General features: G+C 40.8%; 1 protein-coding gene across 2 annotated transcripts in view; it reads right to left on the reverse strand.

Moving 5' to 3' along the window:
• PLEKHH2 (pleckstrin homology, MyTH4 and FERM domain containing H2) overlaps positions 1-21,667 on the reverse strand; it is a 626,603-nt gene that overhangs the window by 372,117 nt on the left and 232,819 nt on the right. For both annotated transcript variants that reach the window (XM_085612785.1, XM_085612786.1), the window contains exons 5-6: positions 19,221-19,302; positions 4,293-4,481 (exon numbers count right to left, since the gene is read on the reverse strand). In XM_085612785.1, coding sequence (XP_085468911.1) covers positions 4,293-4,481; positions 19,221-19,302 — 271 coding nt within the window. The remainder of the gene's footprint in view (positions 1-4,292; positions 4,482-19,220; positions 19,303-21,667) is intronic.

The raw sequence follows: 21,667 nt of genomic DNA on the forward strand, positions 1-21,667 counted from the left end.
TCCATCAGGTTGGCGATTGTTTATTGAGGAGGGCATGAATCGCTGCATGCTTCCAGTCTTCAAGGAAGGTGGTGGAGGTGATGGGGTGTTGATGATGTGGGTGAGGCAGTTCTGATAGATAATTTGCAGAGGTTGATGTCATGGTGGGGGCATTGGTCTGATGGGCCCTCTAAGTGTATGTCTGCATGATAGTCGTTGTTTCTTTGCCGGTGAGGTGTACGTTGTGTTGGTGATGGGCAGGTTGACAATGAGCTTGCTAGGGTCTGGTTGGTGAGGGAAGCTGTCTTAGATGTTCGTTATTTTTCCATGGAAGAAATTGGATAGTCCGTTGCAGATTTTTTGGGAATGGGTGATGCTGTTGACGGAGGCCATGGGAGTGGTGAAATACTTGAGGAGCAAGAAGATTTCCTTGCTGCTGTTATAGGTCTTTTTGATACGTACAGCTAGTGCTCTTTTCTTGGTGTCTCTCAATTGCTGGAGGTAGCATCCAGTGCCGCTTTGTAGTGGTTTTGTGGCTGGTTCTCCATTTTCTTTCTAGCTGATTGCAGTGTCGTTTGGAGTCCTGAAAGTACTCTGTATGCCAGCTGGCTTGCTTGTTGGTCCTTCATTGCATAGTCAAGGGAGTCTGCAAGGATCTTGATTCAGTTGTTGAAGCTGGCAATGACCGCGTTTCGGCTGTCTGTGGGCTTGGGTTGATCTCTGCTGAGGGAGTAGAGCCAGATACCTTCAGAGATTTTGCCCCAGCTGCAGGTGTTTTGGTTGGCGTAGATGAGTGTGTTGCTTTGTGGTGTGTTGATATGGAAGTGAAATATGGAGTGGTCAGTCCATGTGAGGGTTCAGGTTGAGCTGTACTTGATGCTGTCACTGGTGGTGTTTCCTGCGATGTGTGTTGGTTTAGTGACAAGCTGGGTTAGTCCGATGTTCAAGCTCTCGAGGAGGGCTGTGGAGCAGGGGTTGGGTCTTTCTTCTAGGTGGATGTTAAGGTTGCTGAGGAGTATGAAGGGTTTGAAGCCGATGGTGAGAGGCACAATGAAGTCAGTAGTGAGGCTGGGGAAGGTGGTTCAAGGCCTGGGTGATCGGTAGGAGAGGGTTACGATTAGGGTAAAGTTTTTGAAGCTTTGCAGCTTGAACTGCAGATGTCCCATGAATGAGGAGGCGTACTTTGTGGTTGTTGAGAACTTGATGGAGTCTTTGTAGATGACTGCAAGTCCTCCTGGCTTGTGAAGGCTGTCCAGATGTGCAATATTGTAGCTTGCTTGGATTAGCTAAGTTGGGTACCGATGTAGAGTTGAGCCAGGTTTCCTTGAGGAAGAGAGTTTTCTGTGTGTTGCTGCTCAGTAGGTCCCAGACTTAGGTTGCATGTTTGCTGAGTTACAAGGGTTGAGTAGCATGCATGTGGAAGTGTGAGCTACAAAGAGGGTGGCCTAAAATGTTGCTCTTAGAGGAGATTGTATGGCACAGATATATGGGGTCTTTAATTAATTTAGAGAAGATGCTGGCACAACTGGACTGTTGGTTGCCAATGGACCTCTCACCAGCCCGGCAACAGGTAAATATGAAGCAACATAGTAGAGACTTGGTCTAGGCTACACATGTAAACACAGACACAACACTGACAGAGGTTGTCCAAAGTAGATAAGTCTGGGTGTATGTTGGCCTGGCTTTTGAAAAGGGAGAGGCCCCAAACATAAGTATTTGAGTTGAAGAAACCATTGTGGATAGGGATCGCATTAATGTGGAGAGTTGTGCATATTTGAAAGACTGCTTTTCACAGGTATTGACTGTCCCACAGATGAAAAAGAGAGGTACCTGGAGGATGCAGAAATTCCCACACCTCTTGGGGGAGATCCTTTTACTTTTAAAGGCCCCTATTAGAGTGAGTCAACTGAAGGAGGCATTGGATGGGATGAACAAAGGACAGGTTTGAACGGCATTCATGCAGAGTTTTTATAAGACGATATTTTGTCCCTAATAGAAGAACTGCTGGAGGTGTTTACTGAAGCATGTGAACAAGGTCAGCTACCTCCCAGACAAAGAGAGACTCTTATAGTCTTGAGTCCTAAAGAGGATAAAGAATCAGAGTTGTTTTCATCCTACATACCCTTTTCAATGCTTAATACCGATATTAAGCTGTTGAGTAAAGCCCTTGCTAATAGACTATTCAGAGTTATAAGCTCCCTGATTGCAGATGGCCAGACGGTATTTTTTCTGGGTAGAAACACTGGCTTTAATATTAGGAACCTTATGTATGAGTTAGAGGCATTTGCTCAATCATCCTTAGAACTGAAGCTAAAATTGATACTGTAAATTGGGGATTTTTGATCACAGTACTGCACACTATGGGATTCTGCCCTTTCTTTGTGAGTTGGGTAAAGGTATTATATTCAGAACCCACAGCTAGGGTATGGATGGGTGTATCTGACTCTTGGGTCTTGGAGCAGGGAGCTCAGTAGCGTTGCCCAATGTCACTGCTGTCATTTGTGTTGGTGTTGAGCCGCTTGCGTTCAGATTACAAAGGGGTTTTCTTCCCTGGGGTATCCAGGTTGAGGACACAACATATGTTGTCTCCTTGTATGCCGCCAACCCACTGGACCCAATTAGATCAGTCCGCCACCTGCAGGACAAACTGGAGCAGTCCAGAGTGGTATCGAGCTATGTACAAACTGTAGTAAGTAACAGCTGCATCCCCTTTCGAGACGGGTTGGATGTCCTGATAGTTCTAGGTTTCGAGTGTGAGAGACATAACTTATTTGGATGTGCAGGTAGCACATTGTCAGAGAGCCCAATATTTACTGGATGTGGGCAAAATGGTAGATGGCTTAGCATTTCAGACAACGTTGCCCCTTTCGATTATGGGCTGGTAATCTGACACGAAAATTGTGTTTTTGGCATGGTGCTTATACATTCTACAGAACACGATATGTTCTGTTCTGAAAGCCATGTTTTGAAGCCTTGATGGTTTGCTGTATGCTTTCGTGTGGGCTGGGAAACGTAGTTGGGTGAAGTTGGATGCACTAAAGGCCTCCCTAGTGTATTTTTGTGTTATGCTGCTGAGCAACTGCAACATGTAGTGCATTGGTTTGAGGAAGGCCCTAACTGAGAGAAAACGCTTTTGGCTGGCACCTACTATCAGCACGCATTGCCGGAGTTATTCATGATGGGGGGGATCTTTCCAGAAGTTGGCCCTGAAGTGGGCCTTACCATATGCACAGGGCGGCAAACCTGGGGCAAAAGGTTGTGGTTAAGATTTTGAGAAGGTCCCTATTTGCCATGGAGTTCCCTCTCTGGCCTTGTGGGTACTTGGTGGGCAGAATTGTGTTACCTGATGTAGATTTATTTCATTTGCCCAGCCAGGAGTATTTTGAGATGGCACAGAACAGTTTTTCAGTATCTAAGATGGTGCATGTGGTGCATGCCATTTGGAGAACATTCCTGGAACCCCAGACTGAGAGAAGGGAAAAGCTTGAGACTGCTGGATGCAGGACTGACCAGGAGGACCCACAGAAAGTTAGTGGAGAACGACATGTGAGCAAGTTAAGACTAAAGCCCCTAATGCCCGGATTAAACTGATACAATTTCATTTGTTGCATAAAACACACCTAGCAGCCTGTAACTTGGCCCAGGTTTATCCAGGTAGGTCGTCCCTCTGTGGCAGATGTGGTTTACTCCACGCAGACTTTATGCATCTTACGTGCATGTCCCCAACAGTTGAGTGCTTCTTGAATGAGGTGGAGCAAACTATAAACACTATGACAGGTATGGATATGGTTAAGTCTATAAAGGCCTGTTTGTTTGTTGGGCATTTGACTGAAATGAGAACATTGCAAAATGAGATTGCGAATGTGGGCATTGGGAATGGTCTTGGTGAAAAAGCGCATTGATATTCAATGGGTGCCTCCAGGGGCCCCGTGGTTGGAGAGATGGAGAAGGGGTCTATTAGAATGGGCACTGGCAGACGAACAACATATGCGGGTCACTTGAAAGGACAACAAGGTTACGGTTATGGAGGACCTGGGTGAATGGTCAGAAATGTAGATGAGAATAACAAATCCTCCTAATAATAGACCTGCTTGAAGTGGACAGCTACGATAATAGACTCATAATCTAGCACAAAAAGAGGGATTAGTGTACCCCCTGAGGAGGGATTTGCAACATTGCTGTGTTGAAAATGTCTCTGGTCAGTGACCGTAATTTGAAACATGTCTATAATATGAGCTACTTGTGCATCACAGCATTATTCTTTTTCTGTGAGTAAAATTTTAATAAAAAGATTTATAAAATAAAAAAAGTACCTATTAGGCTGTGTCGTTCACAAAAATCAGATTCTTTAGTGGATGTCTTACTGCTTCCTTCCATTTGAATAACTTGCTGCTGAGAGCTTTTTGCTCTGTTCAAGAAGCAGCCAAATGTTAAACTGCTGAGTAGTTGGCCTTCTCCGGGTTTTTGTGTAACAGACACAGAGTTCTTTTTCTCCTGAATTTCTGAAAATTAATTTTAATAAAATATTGTTATGACAAACAAAATGTATCTTTAAAAAGTCACCATGTTTTGTCATGTTATACCAATTCAGTCTATAAAACGTACTATCACCATAGCATTGTGGCTCTTTCGTCACACAAGAGCGAATCATGTATGCACTGATAGGACGAAAAGCCACAAACAATACTTCTAAGTGAATAACCAAATTATAAGAGCCGTCCTACATTTAAAACATAGCATTCTGAGTACTGAGACTTGTGGTTTCAGGAATCAGAGGCATCCACAGAAAAGGCTCTGTCCACACCGTTAACAATCTTCTTTTTAAAACACATAGCAAAGCCTGCAGCGTTGACTGAAAATGTTGTCGAATATATACTAATTAAAATAGGTTGAAACATTTTCAGTAATGTGGTCATTGTGAAATATTGTAGATAGCTCTTTAGAGGGAAAGGTTGCTGCATAAATTATGTAAAACAAAAAAGAAATCTGAGATATTTCCAAATTATAGTAGAGGGCCATCCCAAAATCTTTGACTGTCCGCCACCAACATTCTTAATTCCTTGCTCAAAGTTTCTCTTTTCTGGCTGGACTAAGGTCCCAAATACAACTGTCCGAGGGTAGGGTGCCATATTTATTGTGCCCTACAAGCTATCATAAATTCCCACAGGGATCAGAATTTTGTGAGTGGATAAAAAGCAATAAATACAAGTTTTCCCCCAAAATAAGGCATAACATGCAGATTTCAGGGCTAGATATACTAAACTTTTAAGTGGCCATAAACCCTCCAAGTCACTCAATCAGAGGGTTTGCAAAAGCTAAAACTCAATTTTTTATGTACTAAACCGATTTTAGGAGTTAGTAAAGTTTTACCAACTCCTAAAATGGGTTTAGAAATGGTTACCAAGTCACAATATTGTAGGGATATGTTTTGGGCATCACTTCTGAGAGAGCTTTTATAAAACACAAAATTATATAGGTCATAATGAATGTGCAGTATTAAAGAGCAAGCTTAAATTAAAATAAAATGCATTTAAAATAAATGGGAGAAATTGAGCAAGGCTAACATATTTACACCTACTAGGCCTCAAATGGATAAAGAAACACATACAGCATATAATGTTTATTTTGACCAGGAACTGACATGTCTATAGAAGGCAAATATAACTAAAATATTTAACTCTTGCCCTTTTCATGGAAGTGCTTTCATAAGAAGAAATAGTTTCATAAAGTTTCACATATTTCCACAGAATGTTTCTACTTTAACAAAGCTCACCGCTAGCAAATGATTAGAAATAAGTTTAATAGGGAAATGAGGAATTCATACATTTAGAATCAGCGTTTAAACTTGATCTTGAACCTTTCAACTAGCTTGTACTTCCCTTTCAGTGGATGTTTGCTGCTAAATGTTTTCTTTTCATTATATGGATGTTTCAACTTCTACATAGACCATTGTTTAGATATTATATGTTAGAAGGTTGGAAGAGTAGATGTATAGGTGGGAAAGTGAATCTGAATGAGAAACTGACCCACACTAAGTTTAAACTTTTACAAAATATTTGTCAATTTAACACTGCTGTCTAAAGACCATTGTAGTCTTGGAGAGTAGGTTACCACTTCCTTTTGATAATTTTGCCACAGACCCTATGCTATGTTGCTCTGGGACCCTACTAAGTTTCTTGAACATCTCTTTATGGGACATTCGTCTTTGATATTTTTGATCTATTGAGATGGTTTATTGCTAAAGTCTTATGCTTTCTCTGACTCTCACTCAAACTAGAACTCTTTAGGGATTCTGATTGACTCCTTTTCTCCCATATTCTTAGATTAGGGATTCTTTTCTCCATGGAATGCGCTTAATGCATTTTATTAAACTTATTGTTTATTGATTGATTTTAATAAGATTCTAATAACTGAAACCTGATTACATTTATTTTGTGACCTAATAAAGATAACCTACTAAAAGATTTTGATTAATAAAACCCATTAAGCTTTACCAACTCTCTTTATTGACTGAAAATTGACTAACAATTGTGATGGTAATTTATCTGTTGCATTGTTCTCCTCTTCTGACGGCAAAGATCCACAAGGACTGAGACAAGTAAGCAGAGCAGGAATTAGCCCGGTCGATAGTAAACTGACAACTATTCATTTAAAATTGATTGTCACTCCAGCAATTCCAAATTGCGATTCTACACAGTATGTATGAATGGTTTCTGACCATAAATCTGGTTGCAAACTATTGATAAGTTACAGGCTCCGAACATGGGGTAGTAACTGATTACAAAGTTTTGCACAGCTTTCCTAAGAGGAAATGCATCTTTCTGGCTTCTCCGCCATGGCCATTTTAGCAGCACTCGACTACCAAAGCAAGCATATTTTCAAGAGACTGAAATAAATAAAGGCTGCATGAGTGACACATAAGACTATGATCCCTAAGATACAGTACAGAATCAGTATTGGAGTAGCACTATAACTGCGTGGTCGGTATTGCACAGATTGTAGCCACATAAGAAATGTTACGTTCATTTCGCATCTTCAGTTATGATGAAGATCCCATTGAGGAGGGAGATATCGTGGATCAGTGGTGTATACTGATAGAATTTTACAAAATGTTGTCTTCTGGGTTTAGGAAATACACATACAACAAGTGAGCACAAAACTGCTGGCCTGATTTAGAGTTTGATGGATGGGTACTCCCTCACAAGCGAGACAGAGATTTTGTCAGCCTAAATACAAGTGCATTATATTCCAATGCGCTTGTAATGTAATGTGGATTTGTAGTGCACAAGCTTGTCACCCGTCAGGGTACCCGGGCACTTGTAATAACGTGGACAAAATATCTGTAACATTTATGAGAGAATGCCCGTGCACCAAACTCTAAATCAGACCCTACATTTCCTGACGGAGAGTGAGTGCCAAGAAGACGGACCTGCACAGGCTATCTGCTGTAGGTGTGGGGGGCACTGTGTGGGACTGTTGTAAGTCGTTTCATGAATTCCAGAGGCCAATCAGTTTGGCTCGCTCCTTTTTCTTCTGAGGTCAAGGCAGTCAACCATGGGGTCCCGCAGTGCTCTTTGTTAAGCCCTATCATCTTTAATGTTTTCATGTCCGCTCTAGCCTCTGTAGTCGAGCCTTTTGGGTGTAGAATCCTTTCTTATACCGATGATACCCAGTTCTTTGCCTTCAAGAATTCCCATGCCTCAATTGCAGCCTCTATTACAGACTGGTAGCGTGCCATTTTTGAATAGATGCAGGGTAGTCAACTCAAATGCAATGTAGAGAAGACGGAAATTATTCCTTTTGGATCACAGGTGTCCAACTTGTGGTAGGATCTCTGGCCTCCTGCGCCCCCTCCATCTTTGGTGGATAAGAACCTGGGGGTGAAGTTGGACATCACCCTATCCATGCAGGTGCAGATTTTTGCGGTGGTGGTCCAATGTTTCGCTATTCTCTGCCCTTTGAAGACATTTCTTCCACTCCTCCCTCTGGAGTCTAGGAGAGTTGTGATCCATGCGCTGATCACATTGCGCTTGGATTACATGACAACTCTCAACTTAGGGGTGGTGCTGAACCGCCTGCAGGTGTTCTAAAATGCTGCAGCCAGGTTTCTTTTGTGTCTGCCTAGGCGCTCTTCTGTGTCATTGGCTTTGAAAGCCCTCCACTGGCTGCCCCTCAGGAAATTGATACTATTTAAAACCTTGGTTCTGGTCAACAGGGCAGTGTATCTGTCCAGTCCTGGGTATCTGGCGAAGAGATATGTCCAGTATCTCCCCTCCAGAGTGCTGTGTTCTGCCTCTGCTTCGCTTCTGTCAATCCCTCGCTTTAAAAGGGCCCATGAGGGCATAATGCCTTCTCTTTCTGTGCTGCCAAAGCCTGGAATGAGCTCCCACACGTATTTCGTTAGATCCCCCTTAAGACCAAATTCCACACAAAACTCAAAACTTGGCTTTTATCTGTGGGGCGATAAGGTCTTGGTTTTGAGGTGCGTACCATTAGATTTCCTCCTTTAGCATCGGAACACTCCTTGAAGTAACCTCACGCTCTATAAATCTCCTATTCATTCATTCATTCATTCGCTGAAGCTTTATGCTTTCTACAGCCCCAACCTCTTTCAGCAACCTTTATTTATAGATTTTTAATTGCAAGCAAGCCACCCACCTTCATTGATTATGATGCAGCTTGTGTAGCCACTTCCCTAGGCCATGACATACACTACATTTTCTCATTCCCTGTATTTCATTTTTGTAATATTTAGAAACAGGTGCTGTTTATTGAATCTGGTTCAAATGGAAGAAGCCTCCAGAGGGTCCTGCATTAAATGTTGGCCCCCACCACTTGCACTAACTTCGGTGAAGCTTGTGGGTATAAAACAACATTTAATTTGTCTTAATTAAGTGATGAAGTAGATCAAGTAAAAATGGCTATATCACTTTTCTTTCAGCTTTGTCATGAATGCCATGTTTTGTGGCTAGCTCTCGTGCTCTTGTTCGGCTTGGTCATCACTACAAAACCTGCCTAAATACCTAAATAAGAAAAAACAGTAAATGGTAAAAATGTAAATGCGGATGGGCAATTGAGGAACATATAATATTTAACTGAATTTATTCAGAACATTCAAATAGTGTCAAAAGATTATGCTGGACATCCAGAGTGCTTCATTCTGCCTCTGCTTCGCTTCTGTCGATCCCTCGCTTTAAAAGGGCTCGTAGGCGCATAATGCCTTCTCTTTCTGTGCTGCCAAAGCCTGGAATGAGCCTCCACGCAAACTGCGTAAGATCCCCCTTGAGACCGCATTCCGTACAAAACTCAAAACTTGGCTTTTCTCTGTGGGCCGATGAGGTCTTGGTTTAGAGGTGCGTACCATTGGATTTCCTCCTTTAGCATCGGGACACTCCTTGAAGGAGCCACACACTCTATAAATCTCCTATTCATTCATTCATTCGCTGAAGCTTTATGCTTTCCACAGCCCCAACCTCTTTCAGCAACCTTTATTTATAGATTTTTTAATTGCAAGCAAGCCACCTACCTTCATTAATTATGAGGGAGCTTGTGTAGCCACTTCACTAGGCCGTGACATACACTATGTTTTCTTACTCCCTGGACTTCATTTATGTAATATTTAGAAACAGGTGCTGTTTATTGAATCTGGATAAAATGGAAGAAGCCTCCAGAGGGTCCTGCATTAAATGTTGGCCCCTACTCCCTGCACTAACTTCTGACAAGCTTGTAGGTATAAAACAACATTTCATTTGACTTAATAGAGTAATGAAGTGGATCAAGTAAAAATGGCTATATCACTTTTCTTTTAGCTATGTCATGAATGCCATGTTTTGTGGAGATCGCTTGTGCTCTTGTTCAGCTTGGCCATCACTACAAAATCTGCCTAAATACCTAAATAAAAAAACCTGCAAATGGTAAAAATTTAAATGCGGATGGGCAATTGAGGAACATATAATAATTACCTGAATGTATTCTGAACATTCAAATAGCATTAAAAGATTATGCTTGACACAAATTATACATATATATATGTACATATTACACAGTAGCAGTAGCCACGTTGTTGTTATAGTTAGGGTTACCAGAGATACAAAGTCCTGAGAATTTTGGTTGTTCATAACTTTGCACCCGTTTGACGAATCTCCACGAAACTTTGCAAACTCGTTCCTTTTTGTACATTGGCAGATGATGCAAAGTTTCAAGGAGATTCGTCAAGGGAAGAAGAGAGTCCCGAAACGCATTTTGGCTCCAACTTATTTTCTATAGACTTTGTTCTCACATGCAGCGTGAGAACGGCTGAACATATATGAATGAAATTTGGCAACATTTCGATTATGGTGTGTAGATGATCCTTTTGAGTAGTACAGGAAAGCAGGGTAAGTATTTTCGCCTAATGATATCTGTTGTCACATTAATTTCACTTTATGTTGTGAAAGTGCTATGGTACCTAGTGATGACAAGGTGTTCTGAGATTGGCTAATGACTGCCTTTGCAAAAGATAACGGCAGCCACGTTGTTGTTAAGGCCACTTTCCCTGTGTTCTCTGTTATATGTAGGTAAGTATTAGGGGTATATTTCTCATTGTGTTACGTTGTCCTTGCATCACGCAAAGTAACACAAGGGCAAAGCAACACTAAAGTCAGATTTGCCAACCAACACAAGGCCACCTTGATGGTCCTGAGATGGTTGGTAAATCTGGAGTAGCTTAAGTTGCTGCCTTGTGTTACTCTGCTCCAGGGAGGCCTTCCATGGGTGGAATGTGGGTGTTCCCACGCCTCCACCCATGGATTTTGGTTCATTCTTGGATGAACCCTGAGTGGTAAACATCCCACGATAGGCATAACAAGGAGAACTATGTTTACAATATACACTCTTCTGTACAACACTCAATGCCGCTGTATGACACTATACTCCACTCTATGCCGCCGTACGACACTATACTCCACTATACTCCACTGTATGACACTCTATTCTACAACACACTATGCAGCTTCCTCTATGCCACTACATCCCACTTTACTCCACTCTATGACACAGTTCTTCATTCTACTCCACTCTACATAACAATATGCCACTCAACTATACGACACTATACACCACTGTACTGTAGACCACTCCACTCTACAACACTCTTCTCCACTGTATGTCACTACAAACTACAATAGTTTCCAACACTCTACAACACGCCACTTCACTCTGCGGCACTCCACTCTAAGGTATTCCACTATATACTACTACACTCTACACAACAGCACTCTATGCCACTCCACTCTACCCAACTCCACTCCACTTTACTCCACTCAATGACACTCTACGCCCCTCCATTTTATTACTCTACACTCTGCTCTGTAGCACTCCACTGTACAACAGTGTAGTCAAGTCTATGCAAGTGTAAGGCACTTTAGTTGACTCTTTGCCACTGTACAACACTCTATCCACTGCACGACACACTGCGCAACTCCTTCTATGCCACTTCAGCCCATTCTTCTGCACACTACTCAGTGGCACACTACTTCACTCTACTCTACTGCACTCCACTCTGACATATGCTTCTCTATGCCACTCAACTCTACTCTATGCCACTCTATGCTACCACACTGGACCGCACTTTGCTGTACTCCATACCACTCCACTCAACAGCACTTTAATACACTTTATGGTACTCCACTCTACTCCACTCTACAGCACTTTCCAAGACTCTGCAACAAGCCAGACCACTCTACTGTACAGTACATAACTCCACTGTATGACACTTTACTCCACTGTATTCTACGCCAGGAGACTCTACTCCACACCCTGTCACTCACCTCTACAACATAACACTCCACGACACTTTACTACACTATATCCTATGCAACTCGACTTGACTCCACTTCACAATACTTTACCCTACTATAAACCAATGTTCAACACTCCACTTTACACCACTCTCCTCTATGACACTCTCCTCCACTCTTTCCCTGTGTACTCCACTGTACAACTCTGTACTGCACTTTATCCAGGTACACTCCACTGTACAACACTCTACTCCACAAGACTTTCCAATGCTGTACAGCACATCACTCCACTGTACTCTACGAGATGCCTCTTCAATTTATGACCCTTTACTCAACTGCATGCAATGCCACTCCACTTTACTCTACAACAGTAACATAACATGTATATTTGTAAAGCACACATTCACCCGTGAACATCTTGGCGCTGAATAACAGATGTTAATTGTTACCCAACTCAATGGTACTCATTTTATCAATATCATAAGGATGAAAGGCTGAGTAAAACCCCCGGGACTTTAACCTGTAACCATGTGGTCAACCACAGGCCCCTGCAGTGGACACATTTGTCCACTAAGCCACCAGACCTGGCTTTTCAGTATGCAACACTACACTCTACAACACTCTCCTCCACTGTACTGCATGACACTCCACATAACAGCACACCACTCTAAGATACAGGACTCTATTAAAGATTTTAAAAAAACATTGAAATTCAATTAGAAAAACAAAGGTTAAAACTTACTTATAGTTAGGACAACTTTATTTATTCTTTCTATACAAACCAACCTGAAACTACATACATTTTAGGAATTCTAAAGTTATAGCTATACCTTCAATTTATAATTTACGTACCACCTTTAAATTACTATAAGTATATATATTTTTTCTATACAAACTCAACTAAAACGCTACACACAGTGCAAATGTTAAAGTTAGATTTATACCTTAAATTTATAATTTACACACCACCTTCAAATTATTATAACTCACATACCTCCATACACAGTGCAGTGAACCTCACCACTCTACAGTGTACTGTATTATCACAAATGATGTAATGTGTGATGTCGTAACTGTTGTGAATGCTATGATTTCCGATGGTATAAGTGATCTAATATCAAAGGGGATAATCAGTGCATGGAGAAAGCGTGAGTTATAGTTAATGTAGTGTGGTTACCAAGTTAACTACACTGGGTATGGAGGTGCGCACATTACAATAATTTAAAAGTGGTGCGTAAGGTATAACTATAATTTTGGGATTTGTGGGATTTCTAATATTTACTATCCCTAAGCTTACCTTTTTTTTATTGTGTAGAGATATATATCTATCTAGATAGACAGACAGACAGACAGACAGACAGACAGACAGACAGACAGACAGACAGACAGACAGACAGACAGACAGACAGACAGACAGACAGACAGACAGACAGACAGACAGACAGACAGACAGACAGACAGACAGACAGACAGACAGACAGATAGATAGATAGATAGATAGATAGATAGATAGATAGATAGATAGATAGATAGATAGATAGATAGATAGATAGATAGATATGGATACATATAGATATATTTCCCAGTGTCTGCAGCCACCGGGTAGCTATAGTTAGGACCGGAGCATTTTTTGCTTTCCAGAAAAGTCTGGCCGACCTCAGCTCCTTCCTGAAGCGTTTCAGGGTGATCCATCAAGTGGGGGCTGAGAAAACAGAGGGAGTCCCAAAACATGTTTTCCCTATTCATTTTTCCATAGGAAAATTAGACACATTTACAGCCAAAACAGCTGAACGCAATTACACCAAATTAGCAGAAAGCTAGATTTTGTTCCAGAAGGCATGATTTTGGTGATATGGTGTAAATCATTCAGCAGTTTTTGAGAAATCAAGGTTTAAAATGTATGTATATATCACGCCACGGAGGATCTGCAGAGACGACAAATCTCTAAATAAGATCTGATTGGCTGCCACCAAACCAATAAAAATGTGTCAGCTGCCATCTTAGGACTTGGGTACTTAGGCATATATCCTAGATAAAAGTAAAAAACAAACTAGAAGGGGAAGGGTAGAGATACCCTGCTTCTCTAGGCTAAGGGGGGAGTCCCAGAAGGATTCCTTCCCCCGGTGCCAAAAACCAACAATATTTTTTTGCAGAGGATCCAAGGCTCTGATAAAACAAAAATGTCTATCTAACTTATATTTTTCGGGGAGGAGGATGCGCAGGCCATTCCCAAGCCTCCAAGAACCCCTGGAGACCCTATTTTCGGGAAGGGGCAAGAGGGTGCGAATTGTAGTTACTTTAGGGCATGAGTTGAAGTTACTTGAGATAACTGTAAATGTTGAATTTCAATGACTTTGTTAGTTTAAAATGGTAGCTTTTAACTGACATTTTCACTTAACTACAATGACCCTTTAACCTATGTATTTTTCAGTGAATTTCTAAGGGTTTTTTACAGTTTAAAGTGAGATATAATTAAAATTCCTAACTATAACATCACTTTAATCTTTGTTTTTTTCTACACTCCTTGGTAAGTTGATTGGGACTCATAGAGTCAATTTCATAAACTATGCTAATGATACCCAGCTGTTGATTTCTATTGACAAGACAGTGCCTAATCGTTTTGCGGTGTATGCAGTCTTTCAGGACTGTATGGTAGTGTTGATTTATGGTTTTCATTTAATTCTTTGAAATTGAATGCTGATAAGACAGATATCTTTTTTATTGTAGTGGCTCCCCCTCTACTGTCATCCCTATAGATGTCTGACCAGCGTAACCTGGCACTCCCGCCAATATTGTGTGTAACTTTGATGTCTATTTTGACAACCAGTTTGTTTGACCAGTCAGGTCATCCATCTTTAAATTACCTTTTTTTCGCATTTGAAGGTCATGTGAAAGACCTTAACTTTCCTTCCTTCCGCTGTAGGCTCCTGATGGTACAACCCACATTTTTAAACCATTTGGACTACAGCAATTCTCTATTCCTTGGCTCGCCTGCAGGGCTCTTAAAATGTTTACAATAGATTCATAAAGTTGCTACCAGATAGCCATTGCAATGGCCTTGCATGACATCAGCTCAGCAGCTTTGAATACTGGTTACCTATTGTCACAAGAATCAGTTTTAAGTCCTTATCCATGGTCCATAGGGCCATTAATTGAAAGGACCTCAATATCCTCAATGTAAATATGCATTTTGCATATGTTGGAAGCCATGCTAGGCATAATACCTAATTTTAAGAGAGTGAGATTAGGGAGTACATCATTCTCAGCGGGGGGCCTTTCTCTGGAATCCAAACCCAAATTATTTGCACAAGGAAGAAGATTTGTTCTCATTTAGGAAAGCCTTTAAAACTTGATTCTATTCGCAATAGTTGCCTACTACTTCTATGATGTTGTAATTCGTTTCTTACCTCAGCACCAGGATACCTTCTAAGTCACAGTTGCACTTTAGAAATGTATTTAAAATAACAGAACACAACTCAACATTGCACTGTTATTCACAACACCCATCCATACCATTAGAAATTGACTCACTATTCCCATCTCACCTTCCACACATTATTCTTTCTCAGCTCTAGATCTTGCATCGACTTTTGATCCAAACTCAGTGCCATCAGAACTAACCTTGCTAGACTTTGCATGGTAGTCCTACTGTCCCAGAAAGTCTTCTCCTGTCCTACCCAACCACTCTGCCCAACTGTTTCTCCCCTACTATGTCTATGCTACATCCGCACCATGTGCTCAATTTCTTCCTTTCGGCTTTTTACCATAAAGCCTTACCCTTGTGTCCTGGGACGCCTAACCTCACTTAATTATATAAGGAACACAATAATTCATATCAACAGCAGTTCTGTCACTGGTAAAATACTTCTGCTGCTCCCTCCTCTACCTTCATTTATCAACTAGTCTTCCAACCATTCCTTCTTTAAAGAGCTTGAAGACATTGTATTTATATGTCTCTCCTTCTTTCTCATTGCACAAACCATATCAGCAATCCTCAATCAGGCTTCTGGACTTTTCACTCAATGAAATCTTCGCTCTCTTTCATGCCAAACTTCATGACCTATTCCCGCCACAACCACCACTCTTCTACCATTCTGCTACTTGAGGTCTCTGTAAGTTTTTATACAGCTGACCACTCGCATGACAAACCCATGAACTATAGCCACTTTTGGCATTATTGGTCTGGTCTGTGACTAATCTCTTCATATCCTTCTTCATCCAATAGTCCTCTTTACTTCCTGCATCCCAACTTTTTAACCTGTGGGCGTCCCGCAAAGCTCCGCCATATCTAGACCCCATTCTACTTTTACATCACTTCTTGTAGTGATTTCATCTTCTCTCTCTGGATCTGCTATCACTTTTACTTGAACAACACGAAATTCGACTTACTTCTGCCCACATTCCCCCACCCCCTATATCCATGGTCATGGAGCACTGACTGCCTAATATCTATCTTCCAAAGGATGACTCTTTCCTTCCTCTTGTTGAACTCAGGAAAACAAAGATAATATTTTTCTCGAAGATAAATTGACCATGCTTTGTTTACCTAGAAATCTCAGGGCACTTTGAAACATATGGGCTCCTAAATAATAACCACAGCTGCTAGACATAACTTTTTAAGTACAAGTAAGATCAATCTAACTTCTCTCCCTAATAGATAAATTACTGATTATTCCAATGGTCCTCTGCAAATGTAACTATTGAAATAGGCTATGGATAGAGCTCTCCCATTATGCCTTCTCCCTACTAGATAAGGTTTTTAATGTTGGCACAACGGCTTTGTAGAATCTTGCTAAGTATATTCCCTGCTTTATTACTGTTAACCAGGTTTGCAATCAGCCACAAAAGAGGGCTATACAAGCTGCAAATACTAGTATGTAAATCCTTCAATAGCTCTGTCCTACCTATCTCTGGAAAAACCCTAGTCTAATCTGACTCCACTTGCAACATATTTTCGGCCAATCAGAACTTTCTAGTCCAACCTTATCCTCCCTGTGATGCATCGAGGCTTTGGTCCCTTCTTCTACTGAAGACCATATCATAGAACTTGATTCCAAGTTATCTACATGTTACCCAGGCTTCAGATAGCTCAGAAATAAGAAGTTTGGCTCATCATGATTATTGGCAAAAGGAACATTGAATGGTCACGCATATTACACTGTTTCTAAGTGAATTGCAGAACTAGATGTAGTTGTCTTTTCCACAAATTTATCTATGGTCTAATTCCCTAATACTTTTAGGCAGAGCATATTTTCATCCAAACTATCCATTCCTTAAGGTCCTCAAATAACACCCATCCACAGCTGGCCCAATTTTATCAGGCCATACTTAAAGATTGGTTGCATTGTCAGCAAGGACAAAGCCAGCTCATTCGAGATTTTTTTCCCTTCTTAAGATCACTTTCGCTGACCAAACTGATTTCATTCAATTGCAGGCATTTGGCACTGTGAGATTAGAGGTGTTATCCTCAAATACTGTTTAATGAGTTCCCTTAATTGAGTATTATAAACGTAAAATTGGAAGAAATGTCAACATTATGTGATATCCATAATCAGAAATTATTTCAGAAGTAAATGGAAAGAAATACACAACAACATTGAAGAAATGTTCATAGTGTGGTATGGTGAGGTTAGGAATGATCAGGAGAACTGAGATGGTTGCTTTTAGAGTTTATGCGCAACACATTTTCCTTTCTAGTCTCCTTTCTAGTCTCCATTTTCCCTATGCATGTAAATATAAAAAATGTGCCCTGTATGTAGTGCATTTAAATTTTTAGGTCTGGCAATAGCTGTTATTTGATTTTACTGAAATGGTATGTATAAAACATTTACTTGCAACAGCATTGAAGCAGCCATCTTCACCCATTAGTTTGTTATTGTATCACATCCACACACAAAGTAGTTCCCTGAAGTTTTAGGGACTACTATGGCAATGTGTGCTTTTTTAAACAAAAAAATAGTTCTGCATTTATTCAACGTTTTTTTGTTTGATGATGGGACCCCAGCTTGCCCAACAATAAAGTTTTGTAAAACCCATAGCAAAACAAAACAAGCATTGACAAATCTAAAAGGCTGGCGCCCAATGCAATGCTTTGAAAGTGCTTGTTTATGCTGGTTGGAGAAAAGGAAATATTTTTTCCAGCTAGCTCGCAATTGGTTGAACTGAGAAAGGAGGCAGTGTTTCACTTTACATGGGTATATTTATACTAGGAAAATCCTCAAGTTCAGCAGACAAATCATGAGAAACGGATGTAGATGTGGGTAATGACTGCCAAACTGAAAGGCCATAGGTTTATTAGTGCCAAGGACTAATTTTGAATAAAAGTGACTCACTCTCTTCTCCACCCCGCAATTTCAAGCTAAGGAAGTATGCAGTAGTCAAAGACATTGCACCGAGGATTTGTTTCCATTACTGTAACTTAAGGTAGCTGAACATTCCATCAGAAAACTATAAAGCAATCTTACAATAAAATTGTTAATTTTTATTTTATTTGAACTACATATGATCATGTATTTATTATATATAGTTTCATAATATGATATTTTAGTAAGAGAACACAGTGCGTATTTTTGTGCCTAGTTGGAGTTTTCAAACAAAATGTAGTTCTGGGCGGCCATAATTGAATACCAGACAATGAAATTAGATCCATTTAGTAAAACATTGAGGGGCATATCAACAAGCAGGCGATAAAAAATTATCGCCACTTTTGCGGCCGTTTTCGGCCGAAAAGCGGCAATAATTTTATTGCTTAATCAGCAAGGTCATGCTAATGCATGAAACCTTGCTTTAGCGTCAGGATTCCTAACGCCCAGTTTTGCATCTCTAATGAGATGCAAAGTGGGCGTTCCTGACCTGGCATGACAGGAGAAATGTCGCTAAGCGACATTTCTCCTATCAGCAAGCCTAACGCTATGAAGCATAGCGTCAGGAAAAGTAGTGATAACCCTTGTTATCACTACTTTCCTTACGCCTGCTTCAGGACTGACTTAGCCATGATATCCTATGGAAGGTGGATATCATGGCTAAGTTTGTGAGTCCCTATCAACTAGCTAACGTGAGATTATCGCTGGGTTTCCAGCGATAATCTCACGTTATCCAGTTAGCGCTAGGATTTTTATCGCTGATGAGATAAGCGTTGCTAATAGCATGCTATCTCAGCGATTAAAATCGGCGCTAGCAGGCGATAATTATCCGAGCGCTAAGTGCGCTCAGCGATAATTATCGCCGGTTGTTGTTGATATGCCCCCGAGTTGGCCAACCCAGATGGATTAATATTTCGGACATACAACCCCGCAAAAAATACTAGTTAGTTATATGTTTCAGTAACGTATCAGGATTTTAATGGGGAGAATACGTTTCCATTGCACTATGCGAATACTACCACAAGATAATGCCTATCCCTTCATTTACATTATTAAATAAAGTAAATCTGAAAATGTTGCCATAAGGATGTTTTTACATTACCTTGCATTCGAGACTGTATTGTTTGTATCTCTTCGCAGTAGTTTTTGTTACTCAAACGAAGATTTTCATTCTCCATCTCAAGCTGATAAAAAAAAACTGATTGTTAGTTTAATACTTCCTGTGAGCCTGAGTTTTCAAGTTAAAACACATTATACAAACACATACTGTAGCCCCTATTAGCTCGGTTCATCGCCCGATAATCTTAGAATGCTCATTTGGCAGTTTGACAGGTGCTAATTGTGAACATTCCACATAACATTAGACAGGCAGGATCAATACACGATTTTACATCTGTGTTGCGTGTCCACATGTTCGAACGCACTCACACCAACCAAACTACAAAGGGCCTAATTAAAAAAGGTAAACTTACTCTTTTGTGTAAGTTTACTCTTTTTCGGTATTTAAAAATTGCAATTTAATGGTAACTTTACCACTTTGAATACTGCAGTCACGAAGGGGAAATCCGCACATAAAAAGATAGAACAGGAGGGAGAACTCCGCACATAAAAAGATAGGAAAGGGCAAAAAACTCCGCACATAAAAAGATTGGGCAGGACAACGAACTCTGCACATAAAAAGATAGTACAGGACAGAGAACTCTGCACATAAAAGGAAAGGACAGGACAGAGAACTCTGCACATAAAAAGATTGGACCGAAAAAGAGTACATTTACACAAAAGGATAAGTTTACATTTATGAATCAGGCCCAAAATCTATAACGAGCCCGGAGATAAAAAGTGCAGAAAAAGCTTACACCTAAAGAATTAACACACACTACAAGGCTGTGGCAGATATGCACACCTCAAATGCACCTCTCTGTCTGCACCAATACTTATATCTCACAACTGAAAGAGACAAGAGAATCAGCTTTCTCTGACTCCCCTTTCAAGCTTGAATACTCACTTGAGAGAGAAGGACTACAAATACCAAATCCCAGGGCACCTAAAGTAGGTACACTATGGGTTCCTAAAATAGGGTGACACAGAAAGTATCTAAGGAAAAAACGGAAATAGAGAAAGACATAACTTATCTTAATACTGCCCTCACACACTTTGCAGTTTCGTGCTTCATCATAAGGCCACATCATACGTCCCGGTGCAGACCAACACCTAGGACAGAGCGCAATCTTTTTTATGAGTAAGAGTGGTGAGGGTAGATAGTGAGGAAAAAGAAATATAGAAAACTGAGGAAAAAGTATTCCCTCCAAACAGGGACCAAAAAGTGCAGATAATTGAGTTAAAACTATCTAAGGGGATAACCACAAAATACTTTAATCCTTGTTTCCCCTTGATAGGATTCAAAAAAATCAACATTGGGATATACAAGGGAGGAAAATGATCCCTATATCCCTACTGCAGGAACCAACATGTTTCGGCCAGTGCTACGTGCCCAACCGGATCACAACGGCCTCTGTCAGGGTATAGATCCCTTCACTTACAGGTCTTCAGCCCACTCGTGTGCATAGATTACCAGACTGGAAATTCTCCAATTAAACATTCACCAGTACATATCGAGAGGTGTCCATATTACGAGTTTACAAAGTACTTCTCTGAACCCGGGACTTTCGTGGGAACGTGGTCTTGTAGTCACACTTACTTCAAAGAACCACCAGTGGCCATTTCCGCACGTTGGGAATTGGTATTTGTAGTCCTTCTCTCTTGAGTGAGTTTTTATGCACCAATGCTTATCCATAATACCCAATGTAATTGGGCGCCAGTCTGTGACATTGCAGATCACTTGACCAAGAGTCTGAAGTCATATCAGGAAATCCTGCCATATATTGCATATACTTTTATTCTGAATTGCTGTTGCCGTCGACTATCACACTGTATGTTTTACCAAAAGTGTTGCTTCTGCAGGTGTTTCCACATGGCGTGAGGGAGAACTATAACATTGCTTTTCTCCGTCTGCCTTCAGCACTATGCCCTTCCCTACTTGTGCCATTGGATGCCAGCCTGTGACACCATTGATCACATCACCATTAAGCCAGCACTGATATTTGGAGGTTTTTACATTTATTTCACTTGTACATTATCCTGATTGCTGTTCCTAGGTGTGCATTCTCATCTGTCCTCCTCCTCCAAGCATACGACCTGTTTTCTCTCAGAACGACTGGGCATGGGGCATTGTCAGTTTTGTTTGCCATTATAGTTAGTGTTTATCTTGTTATCACAATTTGACATGTTAGTTTTCTAGTACATTTCTACATTCAAGAGCATCAGACTGTGTGCACCTTAGGCCTGGCTCATACATGGGCAGTTCAACTGCAGTCCTTTATCACTCCCTTTATTCCCCAAGCAATATTCAACAAAAGGCTTTTGCTCTTCATCACGGTGCCTCTGCAGACTCTTATATCTCAGAAAGCTGCCATTATTTCTAGCTCTGTAATTTGATTGTTTATTTCCTACTAAAACCTGGCTTTTAGCATCCTCTCCACCCTATTTTTA

Source organism: Triturus cristatus, chromosome 6 (genome assembly GCF_964204655.1).
Source record: "Triturus cristatus chromosome 6, aTriCri1.1, whole genome shotgun sequence".
Classification (NCBI taxonomy): domain Eukaryota; kingdom Metazoa; phylum Chordata; class Amphibia; order Caudata; family Salamandridae; genus Triturus; species Triturus cristatus.